Consider the following 14870-nt stretch of genomic DNA (forward strand, 5'->3'; position numbering starts at 1 on the left):
AAACCAGCCAGATCAAAATCAGATAGCCCAAATTTGGAAGGGGCTAGTCTATAATACTCCAGCATATTAATTTACAGAAGCTATTAATGAAAAATGTTAAAATCATGACATAGCAGCTCTAAAATGACCAATTCAGATGTATCAACAGAGGCATCTGTAAGTCCACATTCATCTGCTTTGAAACTAAAAAGGGCTGAGGGGCATAAAACCCGGAATTATGTCTTTTTCTCTCCCCATCCTAGAAGAAGATATTTTTTTCCTTTTGTCTACATGGTTGCAGGAAGAGAAGCCTGAGAGAAAGGCAGAAATGACAGAGTCAAGATTAGTTTTGGTTGAACAAAAAATGAACGTCAGTGAGCAAAAAGAAAGAAGAAAGCAAAAAATCTGCTAAGCAACTAGGAAAAGGGAAAGCTCTCGTAGTAAATTTGGAGCAGGCAGAAAACACTGTTTGGCTAAAATATCTTCATGCTCCTTTACCTTATATCACTCTTTTCTCATTCTTCACTATAAGACAAAGAAAATAACCATTTGCATGAAAAACGGAGCAAGAGAATTTTGTTAGGAACATCCCATTTAATTCAAATGTCCTTAGTTATTGAAATAAAAAAAATAAGGAAGGTGGAAGAAACACAGACAATAATATACAAATAAAATTACTTTTAAAAAATGATTTTCAAAAGTTTTCCATTAGCTGTCAACTAGTACTTTTTGGCAAGTTTTTGCCTGCTCCTAAGTAGTAAAAAGAGAACATACATTCCACTAGTAGAAAAGGAAAAAAGACTCCCATCCAATGCATTTTAATTTAACTATATCAGCAGAAGGCAAAATTTCTATTTATTCCTAGAATATATCCTAGCCTATATACTCCTTTTGAATTTATACTTTACATAAACAATTCAAAGACTACACAACTGCAAAATTTGTTGAATACTAAGTTTTCCAATGTAACTCGTTTAGCAAAATGAAGAAGCCTAATTCAAATTGTTGTTGAGTGCCCTCTTCTGTCAACAAAAAATGCAAGTTTTACCAAGATTTTTGTGCACATATTTTCAAAGTTTAGATCCAAACAGACATTTGTTAAACAGAGAGCTAGTTTGAAAACAAATATTTTGTCCTCAAAGCCATATTTTAAACACTTAAAAGAAGTCTTTTGACCCCTTTAATTATAAATTGACTATTGAAATTAGCCTTTTTCATAATTCAAAAACATATTGTTGCTCGGTAAATACAACAGTTTTTTGCAAAGTGCTGATCAACGTATAAAGTTTAAGCCATCTGAATTTCCTTGACAGATAAAATTGTTTAAAAAAAAAAAAAAAAAACAGGAGTGAATGTTAATTGCATGTCCAGAATGAAAAAAGATTTCATACGTGAATTACAGCCCAATAGTAAAATTTAATTAAATTACACATAAAGAGGATATGATTAAGTGACAGATCACCCACACACATTAAGCCTCTTTGAGCTTCCTCCTACCCCCAAACTGAGTTTCAGAGATTCAGATTATTGCAGCCCCTGCATTAAAGGACTGCTCATTAGTAATGTAACTAGTGTACTCACTTCTCTTTTTAAGTCTAGCACTTCTAAAATACACATTTCCCTTTTCATTTTAAAAAACAGAGACTTTTCCTTAATCCTAAAATGAATCAGCAAAAAGAAGCTACAGTTTGAGCCTTTCAAAAGCCAAAGCCTAGTAATATATTTTGCCATTATCTGCAAAATGTGTGTGTTCTGACTAGCAAGAGATTAAGAAAAGAGAAAAAATGAAGCTCCAAAAAGTTTCAGAAGTTATGTATTCTATAAACATTGTATAGAGTAAAAAGTTTTTATCTGGTAATTAATAATAAGCCATCGGTAATCTGAATTGTTGGCTGAATATCCAAACCAAAGAAAATCATCTAATCTATACACCTTGGAAACAACTGTGACAATTAACAGATACCTTTCTAAGTTTAAAAAAGCACCCTTATATCATGGATACAAGAGCATTACAGTTTGAAGAAAATAAAGTAACTTCCAATATGACAAAAAAGGAATAAAAACAAAATCCACGAGAGAAACATCTTTACAACTAGTGTACAGTTCCCACACTTGTAAAACTTAATGTTACTCAATCTATATTGAAAATACATCCATATAAACAGCATATTGATTAAATTCTCATTAGAGCTCATACAGAAAGTCAACTCATAAACACTTATAAACTTTGTTTTGTTAAAAGTCTAACTTCTTAGAAATACTTTGTATTGCATTAACAAAATTCCTTAGCTTTGAAAACTACCCTTTAAAGCATATTCCTGCCCTCTGTTCATTTTAGATAAACAAAACTTTATACTTACAGACACTTGAGTAAGAGTAAAAGCTTTCTCCATGTATAAATAGTGCCTGAGTAATGTTTCTCTCATTGTTAGGAAACAGTCCCCTTAACTTTACTGTTAAGCTCTTTCTGAAGTTGAACACATATTTACTTCTTGAGAGGCCAGTAAAATAAATGAAGCTTTCAACCTATTGTCCTTAATACTACCTCTCTCATTCTCCTCCTCCCCAGTGCATTCCCCGCCCTGACTAAGTACTGGTTCTGCATATATGCCTGTCTAAAGAACAAACTGCCTGCGCTCAATCTTTTAACACATTGTTTAGGCAAGTTATACATAATAATAAAGTTTCTGTCAAGATAACAAGATGCCACTGGAGAATCTTCTACTGCAAAACACATTTAATGAAGGCCTAAGAGCCTCAGTTTTAACGTGTATGTCCAAACTTGTTTAGGTATTAAGTCAAATATTTTCCCCTCCAAATTAAACATTTTGTTTTTCATAAATTCCTCTTAAATGAACATTATATGAATGAATCAGGTCATCAACTTGTATTGTAAATATTATGTTTCAGAAACAAACTAACGTTAACTTAAAAAGAACACTTAAAATTGGTATAACTAAGCTTAGAGAAACTTCCTTGCTTTCTGTTTCTGGGCATGCAGCTGCATGTTTCTTCATGATCGCAATCACGTGTGCATATTATGCCATTTACCTCATCTTGCCTTTCTGCTCTCTGTCCTTCTGAGTAAGAAAAGTATTGAAATTTACAAGAATCGTGTTCCAGGAGAAGTATTCTTGTAAATTTCAATACCACACCTACTCATCAGAATGTAGCAGACAAGCAGGGCAGAGATACATGTGTATTATTATAAAGGAACCCAAACATGGTTTGCACAGCTAAGAAACTAGGATTTCATCTCTCTTTCAGCCTTTGGTTTGGAGACAGGCAGTAGGGAACGGGGTGGCAGTTTTTTCTGTATCAAGAGAACAGATAAAATGTATTTGGTGATTTCAGAATAACTTCTAACTAACAGGTGTCCATATGGTAGAAACACCTCAGGTGGCACCTTTTTGGTATTCTCACTTGACAAACTAACTTGCAAATGGATTGTAGAGACTGAATGGCACCAGCTTTTAGCAGAAGCCCAGTGAAGTCAAAAGTGAAGCAGAGTATCAGAACAGTATGAGGGAAGCTTGCACTGCTGTTGCCCATGCTACACATATCCTGTGAATAAACAGAAGAATTCCATCTCTAGAGATGGCAATCCAACACATTTAATAAGCTCTTAATTCATTAAAACATGCACCAAGCCTCTAGCAGTCTCACTCAGCAACATCATGTGGGGCAGAAGCTCAATCACCCACCTACAGGGTGGCCAATTAAAAGCCATGAGAAAAAGTCACATCATCCGGAAGCAGAAACAGCAGAGTGGGGAGGGAAGGGTTAGGGGAACACTAGGCCAGCAAGTGACTTCTTGCCCCATCCCTGGACCTGAACTACCAAATTCACTGATGATTCACTGACCAAAAAAACTTAATTAACGCAGGGTTACGGTTGCCTGGTAATAATCCTGTCCCCTTCCAGAATGCTCATTTCAGAAAACCCAAACTTTTGAAAACCAGGAAATATGGTAAGATACATGCCTATGCAACCTTAACTCTGACCCACTGGAGGTGGCAGTAGCCACTGGGAATTATCCCTTTCCCGGACACTTGAGAGATCCAGTATGCCTCATTTCAGCACTGCTTTAAGTAGGTTGTGTTAGTAGCAGGGCACAGGTGTTTTCATTCTATGGGTATTGTCAGCAGTTAGCTGGGAAATGAGTATGGACTGTCAGTTTTATGATGGTTATGACATGATATGATAAAAGTATAGTTTTAGATGGCATTGTGTGCATAAAGGTGAAAGGGTTTGAAGATTTAGCAGATATTGTGTTCTTTTAGTGACGTAAGCTAAATCTAAATGGGCGGCATATGTAATTAGCTCTTATTCAGTACAATGCAAAGGCAGCGTTATTGGCATATTGGAGCATCACTCAAGGAGGGCAGAGTTAAGGGTGTGTGGACACATACCTTAACTCTGTATTTCCTGGTTTTCAGAAGTTTGAGTTTTGCTGAATCCAACATTCTGGAAGGGAACAGGATATCACCAGACAACCTTAACTCTGCATTAATGAAATTTTTCGTCAATTAACGTCCTAGATGGGCGCCGTTGGTAAGCATTAATGCTCATTTAGGCAGTTTCAGTTATCATGTAGGTTTGCAGGTTAGCCCTACTCCTCAATAGATAGAGACTCTTGACAGTAGTAACAGCACCATGGGAGCCAGGAGCTTGCTTTTACCCAACTGCACTGCAGAACAAACTTCAATTAACAATTTATTTGAGGGGAGGGGCGTAAATTGGTTTGAATGTAGAGAAGGGGAAATACAGAGAGGACTCTGGGGAAAAGGTTAATAGTCACAATATAACAGCAATAAGTAAAGGCAAAGGAACTGGAGGGTAACAGAAAAGGGTCAATTAAACCAGGAAAGGAGGAGGGGGGAGGACTAAACCAGGGGTCTCAAAGTCCCAGCCCGCAGGCCATCTGCGGCCCGAGAACCTCCCCACTGCGGCCCATCGAGGAGAGACCCATGCAGACACGCTGCCGGCAATGTCTGCCGCAGGCGCTACCCCACACAGCTCCTACTGGCTGGGGGAAAGGGACAGAGATACCATCATTAGTCACCAGGCAGAGTCAGCCATGGAGGCAGCATCATTAGTTGCCGGGCAGAGTCAGCCATGGAGGCAATGTCATCTTTTTCCGCAATGAATATAAACAAGTCAAAATACCAAACACAACTATCTGATGCACACCTTGCTGCAATCCTGAAGGTTTCAACTGCTCGGCCACTGAGGCCAAACATCAACAAACTGACAGAACTGAAGCATTGCCAGGTGTCTGGCAAACACTAAAAACTCTCTGGCAGATGAAGAATTGTATAAAGCGTATGACAGTTTTATTATTTCTAAGAAATTCAAAATAAAACATACAATATAAATGTTTTCTTTTCTGAACACCATCTTCAGTGACATTATTGGCCCGCTGGAAGAATTTGAGGACTGGCATTGGCCCTAAGATAAATTGAGTTTGAGATCCCTGGGCTAAACAAACATTGAGTACAAAAAAGAGATTACAAAAACTGAGTGATGTTAGAAGAAAATAATGAGTAAAACAGGTATGATTAAAGGAAAAACATAAGACAAGAAGTAGTTCAAAACAAAAAAAAGAGCAGTAAGTAAATTAAAATCAGACAAGAGTTAAGATCTAAATAGGAAAAAATGAGAAATCACGAAATAAAAATAATTAACAAGGCAAACAGGCAAGGATTAATATAAAAATAGAAGAGCAAAAGTAAAGTACAAAAAAAAAAATCTTGTGCTTCATTCTTCCACTACTTTTATATCTTTAATGTTGTTTGTTTTGGGCCCAATCTTGCAAATGCTCACTACAGAGCACAGAACTTACTGCTGTGAGTAGCCATTAAGACTATTTGTGGAAATATGCATTTTCAAAATGGGGCCTTTTTGAATGTAACAGTCTTACATGAGTGAATCAGCTTGCACACTTTTTGAGATTATATAAATAATAAATGTTTACATCAAATGCAGAATGGTATTTTTAAGGTAGGTAAAATTTGATGCCCATCAACTCTGTGTCTGCCCATCTGTGTCCCTTTAATCTATTATTACAAATTACAAAATAATTGCTGTATCAAAACAAACCTAGTAGTAACTATTGGAGTATACTGGTTAGCGATAACAGCCCTAACTCAGGAAATCACTTAAGCATGTGCTTAAGTCATTCCTATACAGAAAAGTACTTAAGCATCTACTAAAATCCAGTGGACTTAAATGGGCTTTAAACACATGCTCAGGTGTTTTCATGAATAGGGATGGCTTTCCAGAACTGGGCTTATAGGAAAAAAACAGGAGTTACAGTTCTGTCAGAGTTTCTGACATAAACCTAGCTCCTCAAGATTTATCAGTCATTTTTTTATTTTGGTTTTACAAATTATTTATAATCAGTTCAGTCATTTTTATTTAGAAATTGGAAAAATACACTCATTATTTCGCATGTTGGATTTTTGAAACAATTTGTAGACTATAAGCTGCTTAACTTTCTAAAATGAAATTTTGCAAGGAATTACTTCCTCAAAGGGACTATTTGCTTCTAAACACATGCATCCTGGAGAGGAGTACATGGCCATGCAGATGGTGTTGATGGGAGGGCTTTGGCCTCCTCAACCCTGGGATGCTGTTCTGGGAAGGAGGACTGCGGGGGAAAGATGTCATCCATCTGACCAACAAGGGAAATATTATCTTCAATTCGCCAACCTAGTGAGGAGAGCTTTAAACTAGGTTCAAAGGGGACAGGTGATTAAAGCCCAGAGGTATGTATAAAAAGTTGTAAAAATTATGGACAGGTCACGGGCAATAAACAAAAAAAATCACAGAAGCCCTGACCTGTCCCTGACTTTTACTAAAAATATCCCTGACAAAATGGGGAAGGAGGAGGGTCCAGCACCCTGTCCTTCCTGCAGCAGCTGGGAGCTACAGGGACCGCAGTGGCTGCGAGGGGTCCCCCTGCCGCCCTGTGGGGGGTCCCCGCTGCCAGCAAAAGCAAGGGAGCTGTGGGGGCTGGGCCTGCCAGCAGCAGAGGCTGAGGAGCTGTGGGGGGCCTGTGAGCTGCTCCAGCCTCCCTCTGCCACCACCACTAGGAGCTGGGGGGGGGGGCGTGCAGAAGGGGGCCTGCCCATGGAGTCTCAGAGGCTGCAGGGGGTGCCCCTACCAGCGGTGGCGGCTGGGGAACTGCGGGTGGCCCCCCAGCCACTGACCAGCTTTGTAGTCCCTTTGCCGCTGCCAGCAACTGGGAGCTGCACCTACCCGCAGCCGCTAAGTAGCTCTGGGGTCCCTCTGCTGCTGCCACCACCACCAGAGGCTAGGAGCTCGGGAGGGCGGTGCGGCTGCTCGTAGCAGCTGAGCAACTGCAGGGGGTGCCCCTGCCAGCAGCAGGGGCGGGAGCTGTGGGGGAGCACCCCGCCCGCAGCCGCTGGGCAGCTCTGGGGTCCCTCGGCCACTGCCAGCTGCTCACAGCCAGTTGGTCAGTTGCAGGGGTGTCCCACCAACCGCAGCTGCTAGGCAGCTGCAAGAAGGTCCCACGCCACTTGTGGAGGCTGGGCTGCCGCCGGGTCCCCTGCTGCTGGTAGCAGCCAGTCAGTTGCGAGGGCCTCCAGTGTCATGGAGGTTGCTGGAAGTCATGGAATTCTTGAAATAATCTTAGCCTTACTAATCATCTTTCTTGCCATGCTAAAGACCACCTTAACAGAGAACTAGATCTTTTTGTGTGCATATGTTTTAGCGGGGTGATGAATTACAATAGGCTGATAGAAGCATCAAGAAGAAAGCAGGCCGGGGGGGGAGAGGCGGGAGGAGAGGTGCTTAGCATCCTAGATGTCTATACATAAAGGCAAGGATTTTGGGGAATAAACAGGAAGAATTGGAAGCATTAGTATACCATTTAGTACATCACAGAGTTGGTGGGATAAATCTCATGACTGGAATACTGGTATAGAGACGTATAGCTTCTGTATGAAGGACAGACGGGGAAAAGGAAGGTGTTGAATTATACATTAAGAATATATATGGTTGTTCTGGGGTCCAGAAGGATATGAGAGCCAAACCAGTTGAAAGACTCTGAATGAAGATAAAGTGAGTGCAAGTGGGGGAAATAAGGGGTGACATGATGGTAGGAGTCTACTATAGACCACCAAATCAAGAAGAGGATGTGGATGAGGCATTTCTAGAACAAACAACAAAAATAGCCAAAACACAAGACCTGATAGTAATGGGTGACTAACTACTCAGATATCTGTTGAAAAAGTAATAAAGCAAAATACAAAATCTCCAATAGGTTCTTAGAATGTGTTGGTGACAACTTCTTGTTTCAAAAGGTAGAGGAAGTAACCAGAGGGGCAGCCATTTTAGGCTTGATTCAGACTAATAAAGAGGAATTGGTTGCAAAGTTGAAGGTGGAAGGCAACTTGGGTGAAAGTAATCCTGAAATGATGGTTTCATAATTCTAAGGAAAGAAAGGAATGAGTGCAGCAGAATGTGGACAATGGACTTCAAAAAACCAGATTTTAACAAACTCAGAAAACTAGTAGGTAAGATTCCATGGGCAGAAAACCTAACGGAAAAAGGAATTCAGGGAAGCTGTCAGTTTCTCAAAGAGACACTATTAGGAGCAAAAATGCAAAAGAAATATAGGAAGAATAGTAACCGATTCATATGGCCCCATCAGGAGCTCTTTAATGACCTAAAAATCAAAAAGGAATCCCACAAAAAAATGGAACCATGGACAAACTGCTAAAGAGAAGTACCAAAGAATAGCACAAGCATAGAAGGACAGGCACAATATGAGTTACACTTAGCAAGTGACAGAAAAGGCAGTTAGAAAAAGTTGTACAAATATATTAGAAGCAACAGAAAGACAAAGGAAAGTATAGTTTCACTACTTAGCAGGAAAGGAGAACTATAGATGACATCAAGAAGACTGAGGTACTTTAATGCATATTTTGATTATCTTCACTAAAATGGTTAATTGTGACGGGATGCCTAATGCTATTAATATTAAGAACAAGAGGGACGGAACACAGACCAGAAAAGGGAAAGAACAGATTAAAGGATATTTAGATAAATTAGATGTATTCAAATTGGCAGGACCTGACAAAATTCACCCTAGGGAATTAAGGAACTAGCCAAACCAGGAGTGATTTTCTTTGAAACTCATGATGGACAGGTGCGGAGGACCCAGAAGCCTGGAGAAAGGCAAACAGAACACCTGTCTTTAAATAGGGGAACAAAGGGGACCTGGGGAATTATAGACTAGTCAGCCTAATTTCAATATCTGTAAAGATACTAGAACAAATTAGTAAAATAATCAATTTGTAAGCACCTAGAGGATAACAGGATAATAAGGAATAGCCAGTATGGATTTGTCAAGACCAAATCATACCAAACCAACTTAATTTTCTTCTTTGACAGGGATAATGGCCTAGTGGATGGGAGAAAGCAGCAGATATTGGATATATCTTGATTTTATCACTTTTAACACAGTCCCATGTGACATTCTCATAATCAAACTAGGGAAATACAGTCTAGATGAAGTTACTATAAGGTAGGTGCATAATTGTTTGGAAAAAATACTCCATATCAATGGTTTATTATCAAACTGGAAGGACAATTCTACTGTGTACCTGCAGGGGTCTATGCTGGGTCCAGTTCCAGTCAACATTTTAATTAATTATTTGAATAATGGAGTAGAGGGTATACTTAACAAATTTGTGGAAGACACCAAGCTGGGAAGGGTTACAAGCACTTTGGATGATAGGATTAGAATTAAAAATTATCTTGATAAACTAGAGAATTAGTCTGAAATCAGCAAGTTGAAATTCAATAATGACAAATGCAAAGTACTAAACTTAGGAAGGAAAACTCAAATGCTCAAATACAAAATGGGGAATAACTGGCTAGGTGGCAGTACTGCTGAAAAGAATAGGGGATCACAAATTGAACAAGAATCAATTACGTGATCTAGTTGTGAAAAAGATTAATATCATTCTGGGGTCTATTAACCGGAGTGTAATATGTAAGACACAGAAGGTAACTGTCCTGCTCTACTTGGCACTGGTGAGCTGGAGCCCTACGGCCAGTTCTGGGTGACAGTGTTAGGGGGCTTATTCCTTCACCCACTTACTTCCCTGGTCCTTCTCACATGAACAGAGAACAACAAACCCGAAGTCCAAAGGTGCAAACAATTCGATGTTTATCAGGGTGAACTTCCAGCAAGCATGATTCCAGTTTCCTTCCTTAGTGTCCCCCTTCCCAGCTCTGACACCACAGAGCCTTACACCTGTGTCCCTGTTCCCATTCCTGCCCTTAGCCAAACATGATTCCAATTTCCCCACCCCCCCCAATTCCTGATTGACTGCAGACTATATAGTAAAACTTGAGTTCTGCTTAGCTATACCTTAACCAATCATTTTACTGAAATTTAACTAACCAATCCTAACATATTGTAACATGATTATTTAACCAATTATATCCCGCCACCTTAATTAGTTTACACCCAGCAAAATTAATTATACAGCAGACAGAAACAATCACAGAACCAGAGATTATGCAGACAAACAATAGGGAAATGGGGACTACAGTGATAGAACAAACACAGAAATGAGGATTTCACATCCCAGCTGTTGATAAGTGAGTTCTTGCCAGACAGGATGCTATCAAACTAAGTTTCCTTTTACATCTTCTAGGCACTTCCCTTTCTCTGGAGGCGATAGGCATTATCAGGACAGAATTGTATTCTTAACAGCCCCATAGCACCTTATTTCAAATGTGACTAGTTTGGAATGTGAGGATGTGACTATTCGCTTCCCATCTTATGGCTGCCTCTGTTGCTTAGCCAGAGGCCTTAGCCTAAGAACAGGGCCTCAGACTGTCACAGTAAGAGAAGGCTCTTACACCGGCAAGACAGTGATTTTGATTCTTTTATACCTCTATAACTAGCCAAGTGATAAGAATACACCTAAATTCTTAGAGTATAGGCCTTTACAGACAGGCCTGAATATCTATATCCTAACAGACACACCTTCACAAGAGAATCCAGAGGAGAAAAACAAAAATTAAAAAAGGTTTAATAAGTAAATAAATGGGCATGTTTACTCTTGAGAAAAGAAGACTGAAGAGGGGACCTCATAGCAGTCTTCAAATACATTATCAAGAGGACGGTGATCAATTGTTCTCTGTATCCAGTGAAGGTAGGACAAGAAGTAATCAGCTTCATCTGTAGTAATGAAGACTTAAGTTAGACAGTAGAAAAAACTTTCTAACTGCAAGGATAGTTAAGCACTGGAATAAGCTTCCAAGGGAGGCTGTGGAATTTCCATAATTGGAGGCTTTTAAAAACAAGTTAGACAAAAATATCTGTCAGGGGAAGTCTAGGTATACTTGATCCTTCCTCGGTGTGGGGGGCTGGAGTAGATGATCTCTCAAGATCCCTTCCAGTCCTACATTTCTATGAAACATATCATTTTATGTACATTTCTATCCTCATTAAATCTGTTATAATGTCACTCCAGGGAGCCTTTATATGTTTCAATATAGGATGACTTCCAAAGAACGGATACTAGAAGGAACACATTTAGGCTTGGTTCAAGAATGTGGATTGGAGACAATGCATTGAGAGGCCTACAAAAAAACTGTACAGAGGTCAGTCCTAAGCTAAAGAGGGAAGCAATTTTTTGGGACAATTTGTAATGCAGGCAGGAGGGGAGGAGAGAAAAAACAAAGCAAATAATGTAGATATGTTTCAGAGTAGCAGCCGTATTAGTCTGTATTTGCAAAAAGAAAAGGAGTACTTGTGGCACCTTAGAGACTAACAAATTTATTTGAGCATAAGCTTTCGTGAGCTACAGCTCACTTCATCGGATGCATTCAGACTCTTGACCTACATGATTAGTGCTTAACTAATTTTACTTCAGTTGATTGTGTTGCACCAATTGAAGTGTAACACCAACAGACCCCAGTTGTCAGTGGGCGGGATCGAACTTGGGAGCTCTGGAGCCTAGTGCATGAGCCTCTACTGCATTAGCTCACAGCAGTTTTATAGGGATAGCTTTTTATAAACATGGCTTTTAGCTCATGCAGTAGAGGCTCATGCACTGAACTCCAGAGGTCTCAGGTTCAATCCCACCCACCAATGACCAGGGTCTGTTGATGTTACAGAAGTACCACCCACTGAGTTCACATTAGCCACCCTCAGTCAGTTTAAAATTTTGCCCTGCATCTACACTGTGGCTGCCTTACAGCATCTGAGATTTAGGCAGTAGTCTGTCACAGATGTCATTTTTGATGTCAGAGATTCACTAATTCACTAGCTAGAAGAAAAGGAGTACTTGTGGCACCTTAGAGACTAACCAATTTATTTGAGCATGAGCTTTCGTGAGCTACAGCTCACTTAGAATATCAGGGTTGGAAGGGACCTCAGGAGGTATCTAGTCCAACCCCCTGCTCAAAGCAGGACCAATCCCCAATTTTCACCCCAGATCCCTAAATGGCCCCCTCAAGGATTGAACTCACAACCCTGGGTTTAGCAGGCCAATGCTCAAACCACTGAGCTATCCCTCCCCCCCATCGGATGCATACCGTGGAAACTGCAGCAGACATTATATACACACAGAGATCATGAAACAATACCTCCTCCCACCCCACTGTCCTGCTGGTAATAGCTTATCTAAAGTGATCATCAAGTTGGGCCATTTCCAGCACAAATCCAGGTTTTCTCACCCTCCGCCCCACCCCCCACACAAACTCACTCTCCTGCTGGTAATAGCCCATCCAAAGTGACAACTCTCTTCACAATGTGTATGATAATCAAGGTGGGCCATTTCCTGCACAAATCTCACCCCCGCACCCCCCTCCAAAAACCACACACACAAACTCACTCTCCTGCTGGTAATAGCTCATCCAAAGTGACCTCTCCCTACAATGTGCATGGTAATCAAGGTGAGCCATTTCCAGCACAAATCCAGGCTTTCTCACCCCCCCACTTTTTTCCGGGGACACACACACACACACAGTTTTTGGAGGGGGGTGAGGGGGTGCAGGAAATGGCCCACCTTGATTATCATACACATTGTGAAGAGAGTTGTCACTTTGGATGGGCTATTACCAGCAGGAGAGTGAGTTTGTGTGGGGGGGGACGGAGGGTGAGAAAACCTGGATTTGTGCTGGAAATGGCCCAACTTGATGATCACTTTAGATAAGCTATTACCAGCAGGACAGTAGGGTGGGAGAAGGTATTGTTTCATGATCTCTGTGTGTATATAATGTCTTCTGCAGTTTCCACGGTATGCATCCAATGAAGTGAGCTGTAGCTCACGAAAGCTCATGCTCAAATAAATTGGTTAGTCTCTAAGGTGCCACAAGTACTCCTTTTCTTTTTGCGAATACAGACTAACACGGCTGTTACTCTGAAACCTGTCACTAGCTAGAGTCTCCTCTTCCTCTTCTGCCAAAGCTCCCTTCAGCCACTGCACATGCTTCTCTCCAGTAAACTACTGGCCATGTCTTATTCCCTCTACACTATTCTAAACCAGCAATCCATCTCTAGACTTCCAGCTGCAAGTTGCCATTTGATGAGCCACTAGTTTTATCTATCTGCTTAATAACTAAATCCCGATCCTGACAACCCACATGAGTACTCCCACTGACTATTTTTCACTCCTTATAAAACTGCTAGGCCAACCAAGTGATGTCAGAGTGAGATGGATTCTATTCAGGCTTCAACAAAGTTAAGTATATTTCAAAATCTTTACTGTCAAATATGCATTGCCAAAGAAGAACACAGATCAACTCTCAAATTCCATGCTGAGTTTTCAAACTTGATTATTAGAAGAAAAATATTTTTATTTGTAAATTGGGTAGAGTTGTTCCAGAAGTCATTGAAAAAACAACAAACAGAAAACAGAAAACCTAACTGTTAAGGCTAAGAAGTATCAAATAGGCCTAAACAGAGTGACTTACCTTGGACACCAGGTGGGTCAAGGAACTATCAACCCCCTACAGGCCAAAGTGGATGCTATCCAAAAATGGCCTGTCCCAAAGTCAAAGAAACAGGTCCAATCCTCCTTAGGCTTGGCCGGATATTACAGGCGATTTGTACTGCAATACAGCCAAATCGCTGACCCACTGACAGACCTAACCAAAAAGAAACAGCCAAATGCCGTTCAGTGGACTGAAGAGTGTCAGAAGGCCTTTAACCAGCTTAAAGCGACACTCATGTCTGACCCTGTGCTAAGGGCCCCAGACTTTGACAAACCATTCCTAGTAACCACAGACGCATCCGAGCTCGGTGTGGGAGCAGTTTTAATGCAGGAAGGACCGAATCAAGAATTCCACCCTGTAGTGTTTCTCAGCAAGAAGCTGTCTGAGAGGGAAAGCAACTGGTTAGTCAGTGAAAAAGAATGTTACGCCACTCTCTACGCTCTGGAAAAGCTACGCCCATATGTTTGGGGACGGTGTTTCCACCTGCAAACCGACCATGCTGCGCTACAGTGGCTTCATACTGCCACAGGAAATAAAAAAAAACTTATTCGGAGGAGTTTAGCTGCCCAAGATTTTGATTTTGACATCCAGCACATCTCAGGAGCTTCTAACAAAGTGGCTGATGCACTCTCCCATGAAAGTTTCCCAGAATCAACTGGTTAAAATCGTCCTTGAGATGTGGAAAAATTGTTAGTCTTTATATACTTGTTAATATATTTAGAGGTGCATGTGTCTTATTAACTCTGTTTTCTCCTAGAGCTCCAGGAAGAAATCACAGCCAGCGTTTCACACTATCTGAGATTTGGGGGGGTGTCATCAATATAAAGGGAAGGGTAAACACCTTTAAAATCCCTCCTGGCCAGAGGAAAAACCCTTTCACCTGTAAAGGGTTAAGAAGCTAG

The 14870-nt window shown here is 40.6% G+C and overlaps 1 protein-coding gene across 9 annotated transcripts in view; it reads right to left on the bottom strand.

Moving 5' to 3' along the window:
* Nucleotides 1-14870, bottom strand: part of RGS12 (regulator of G protein signaling 12) — a 197369-nt gene that overhangs the window by 112385 nt on the left and 70114 nt on the right. The window contains exon 1 of one of the 9 annotated variants that reach the window (XM_048849027.2): nucleotides 2340-2490. The exons of the other annotated variants lie outside the window; for them this stretch is intronic. Within the exon in view, the coding sequence (XP_048704984.1) occupies nucleotides 2340-2405 (66 nt within the window). The 5' untranslated portion in view covers nucleotides 2406-2490. Of the gene's footprint in view, nucleotides 1-2339; nucleotides 2491-14870 lie in introns of those variants that run through there. 9 annotated transcript variants of the gene reach the window in all.

This window comes from Caretta caretta, chromosome 4, assembly GCF_965140235.1.
Source record: "Caretta caretta isolate rCarCar2 chromosome 4, rCarCar1.hap1, whole genome shotgun sequence".
Classification (NCBI taxonomy): Eukaryota; Metazoa; Chordata; order Testudines; family Cheloniidae; genus Caretta; species Caretta caretta.